Source organism: Eubalaena glacialis, chromosome 11 (genome assembly GCF_028564815.1).
Source record: "Eubalaena glacialis isolate mEubGla1 chromosome 11, mEubGla1.1.hap2.+ XY, whole genome shotgun sequence".
Lineage (NCBI taxonomy): Eukaryota > Metazoa > Chordata > Mammalia > Artiodactyla > Balaenidae > Eubalaena > Eubalaena glacialis.
This window is the reverse complement of record NC_083726.1, coordinates 60,888,829-60,892,711: the sequence shown is the minus strand read 5'-3', so window position 1 is coordinate 60,892,711 and position 3,883 is coordinate 60,888,829. Positions and strand designations below refer to the sequence as shown.

General features: G+C 50.0%; 1 protein-coding gene across 1 annotated transcript; it reads left to right on the top strand.

Annotated features, from left to right (window-relative positions):
• Window positions 1-1,444: 1,444 nt before the first annotated feature.
• LOC133101674 (olfactory receptor 10P1) lies at window positions 1,445-2,394 on the top strand. Its single transcript, XM_061206651.1, is given in 3 exon segments — window positions 1,445-1,500; window positions 1,502-2,026; window positions 2,028-2,394. Coding segments are annotated over 3 exon segments (948 nt in total).
• Window positions 2,395-3,883: the final 1,489 nt, after the last annotated feature.

Below are 3,883 nucleotides of genomic sequence, written 5' to 3'. Positions count from 1 at the left end.
CACATGCTGCGGAGCAACTAAGCCCGTGCTCCACAACTACTGAGCCTGAGCTCTAGAGCCCGCAAGCCACAACTACTGAAGCCAGCGCACCTAGAGCCTGCGCTCCACAACAAGAGAAGCCACGACAATGAGAAGCCTGCGCACCACAACGAAGAGGAACCCCCGCTCGCCGCAACTAGAGAAAGCCCGTGCGCAGCAATGAAGACCCAACGCAGCCAAAAATAAATAAATAAATTTATTTTTTTTAAAAAAAACCTTACAGTGAAGACTCTTCTCTAAAAAGTGCTGGACCAAGGCACAAATAATGTCTCATGAGAGTACCAGCAAATGTGCTTTCCTCAAATACTTGAAGGCTGTCTGGTACAAGAGAGCTTTGACATTCTATAAAATACAAAGAATTTAGCCAAGACCAATATAATGAAGACTTCTCCTACAGGCAGAGCAGGCCAACGCTAGACGAGGCTACCTCAATAGATGGTGAGTCCCCCATGACTGCAGATGCTCAAACAGACACCACACAGCACCCTTCTAAGATGTTGTAGATAACATCCGAGCATTGTCATGCTCAAATATATGACCCTTAAGGTCACTTTTAATCCTGAAATTCCATGGGTAATTACTTCTGACCATGAGGAGCAGAGATGCTGCCATAGGGGAGGGAGAACTTGAGTTCAGCTTGAAGGATGAGTGGGATTTTAATAGAATGCATAGAAACATTCCCCGCAGGAGGCCCTCTCTATGGAAATGCATGGAGGCCTGGGAGAACAGAGTGTGGACAGCTGGTATCGCTGATCACAGGGCCCAGATAAGAGGAGAGTGAAGTACAACACGGCCAGTCCCTGCCCCACTCCCCTCACAAGGCAGGTGCCAGAACCTGACAATCTATGAAAAAGATTCTGCAGAACCCCAAAGTGGGATACAATTGGGCATTATTATCACACACGCAGTTCACATCATTGCACGACATTCTAAATCCACAGCCCACCATGGTGATCATTAGATACAGGCTTGGGACAGTCCTTGACTCAGTCCACTGTGGGGGGCTGCATAATTTTTTTCAGGCTGGGGTTTTGGTCCAGGGAATACAAAGAGGCCTAGGACATAGCAGCTACTCCATCCCTACCCTGTCGAAAGACCCAGAGTACACCTTGGAGTCAGGCCTGCACACAGGACCCAGAGCACAGGGAACAGTGAGAAATACATGGAATCTGGACTCAGGAGACCTAGATTCAAGACCATGCCTGCCACTCCCTCCACATAACCTCCAGCAAATTATTTAACCCTTCTAAGACCCACGGCCTCATCCATAAAGTGGAGACCCTAACTCCCTCAGTTGATTTGAGAGTGACTGTATGAAAGGTGCTTTATGAAATTACAGGAACTGCTGATTGTTTCTATATAAACGTCTCTTTCTTGGCTATACCATAGGCTCTAGCCTGAAGGGATGGCTAAAGTAAATCAGACTCTGCCTGAATTCCTCCTTCTGGGATTCTCCGACCTAAGGGCCCCCTCTTCTGAGGGTGCTTCTGGTCTACCTGGCCACCTTGCTGGGCAACTCTCTGATCATCCTTCTCACATGGGCCAGCCCTACCCTTCACTCGCCCATGTACTTCTTCCTGCGCCACCTCTCCATGGTGGAGCTCCTCTACACCACTGACATCATGCCCAGGACCCTGACTGACCTGGCCTCCCTGCACCCCTGCACCATCTTCTTCCAGGGCCGTGCAGCCCAGATGTATGTCTTCATTGTCCTGGGCATCTCAGAGTGCTGCCTGCTCACAGGAATGGCCTATGACCGCTAGGCTGCCATCTGCCGGTCCCTGCACTCCTCCACCCTCATGAGCTGGCTGGCCTGCATGGCCATGGTGGACATCTCCTGGCTCATGGGCATCATCACGGCCACCACCCATTCCTTCCTCATCTTCACCTTGCCTTTCCCCAGCTGCCCAATCATCCCACACTTCCTCTGCGACATCCTGCCAGTACTGAGGTTGGCAAGTGCTGGGAAGCACAGGAGCGTGATCTCTGATGACAGCCACTGTGGTCTTCATCGTCGTCCCCTTCTCTCTGATTGTCACGTCTTACACCCGCATCTTGGGTGCCATCCTGGCAATGGCCTCCACCCAGAGCCGCTGCAAGGTCTTCTCCACCTGTTCCTCCCACCTGCTCGTGGTCTTCCCCTTCTTTGGAACGGCCAGCATCACCTACATCTGGCCCCGGGCAGGCTCCTCTGTTACCACAGACCGCATCCTCAGCCTCTTCTACACGGTCATCACACCCATGCTCAACCCCATCATCTACACCCTTCGGAACAAGGAGGTGACAAGGGCCCTGCAGCACATGGTGAAGAGGCTGATGGGACTCATGGTGAAGAGGCAGGTCCCCTCACCCTGATGGGACTCAGGGGTTGTCTGCTCACTCACTCACTGCTACTCCTCCCAGCCCTCAGGTGCTGGTTTCAAACCCAGCCTAACAGAAACTATGCAGCACCTCAAAGAGATTAGGCTTCCTGGCAGAAAGCGTTGGCATTAAAACAAAGATAAACCTATATCTTACCTCCTCTCCCACACCCCAGACTCACTACCAGAGTATGAGTTATTAGGATGAGGCAGAATGGAAGGGAATGCTGCCTATGGGGAAGAGCATTTAATCTCTTCAAGGTTGTTCTGGATCTGTGAGCAAGGTGATTGCCATGGCTATACCAGTAGTCAGAGGCCCGTGTCAGTCATGAAGGCAGATGTCTAGGAACTTGACATCCAACTAAGTGACCCACCCAGAGGCCATGGAGGGGTTTACCTGGCCCTTTGACCTAGTTTTCTCCCAGAAACACACTGCAGTCTTATGCCCTGGATGCCTTTTATTTATTTATTTTTTTGACATCTTTATTGGAGTATAATTGCTTTACAATGGTGTGTTAGTTTCTGCTTTATAACAAGGTGAATCAGCTATACATATACATATATCCCCATATCTTCTCCCTCTTGCGTCTCCCTCCCACCCTCCCTATCCCACCCCTCTAGGTGGTCGCAAAGCACTGAGCTTATCTCCCTGTGCTATGCGGCTGCTTCCCACTAGCTATCTATTTTCCCTGGATGCCTTTTAGAAGAGAGGGAACTGTTACCCCCTTGAAATATTCCACATGAATATTCTTCCCTGCCTTTCCCCATTCTTGATTTCTGACATCATCCTTAACTGGTGATAACACATCCAACTGGACAAGAACATCTCCCCGGATTCCCTATTCTTATCCCAACATGTGTCATCAGCTTGATCCCGTACCTCCTTCTCTGGGTGAGACTGGGTGAAGCCCTGAGGCCATCCTGGATGGGAACTAGAGAGTGGACACTTAACAGTCACTGTGGCCACCCAGCATTTGACCCTCCTTCAGTGTTTGGAGAACTCTCCACTTTAGAAGTCAGGTAGGGGGAAAAACCACCACCCTCTGTGAGCTAAGGACGTGTCCTAGCCCCCTAGGCATGTGACCCGGTTGCACCAGTCAGATGCACCCATGCCTGACTTTGAGTAGCAAGTGCCCACAAGTGGCAGAGAGCTGCCCTTGCTCTCTGGCAACAGCAAAGAAAGCTGCAGCAGCAAGATTCTGATGTAGAAGTGGCATCTGGTCCCTCATGGAAGTACCAACCGTTTCCTCAACTGACCAACTCACGTTTGGGAGTTACCCCTGGTTAATTATTGATTACAGTTTAGAGGTGTTTCTGGAAGGCTCCCTGGAAGAAGTGACTTGATGCATTGTTTCTAACCTTCCTCACATCATGGCACACATAGAAAATGCTAATATTTGAGTGGCACACCAGAGTAAACTGAAGGGGATTTGGAGGCATCTAGATAGGACTTGATGGAAAAAAATTCAATGCACTCTCTTTTT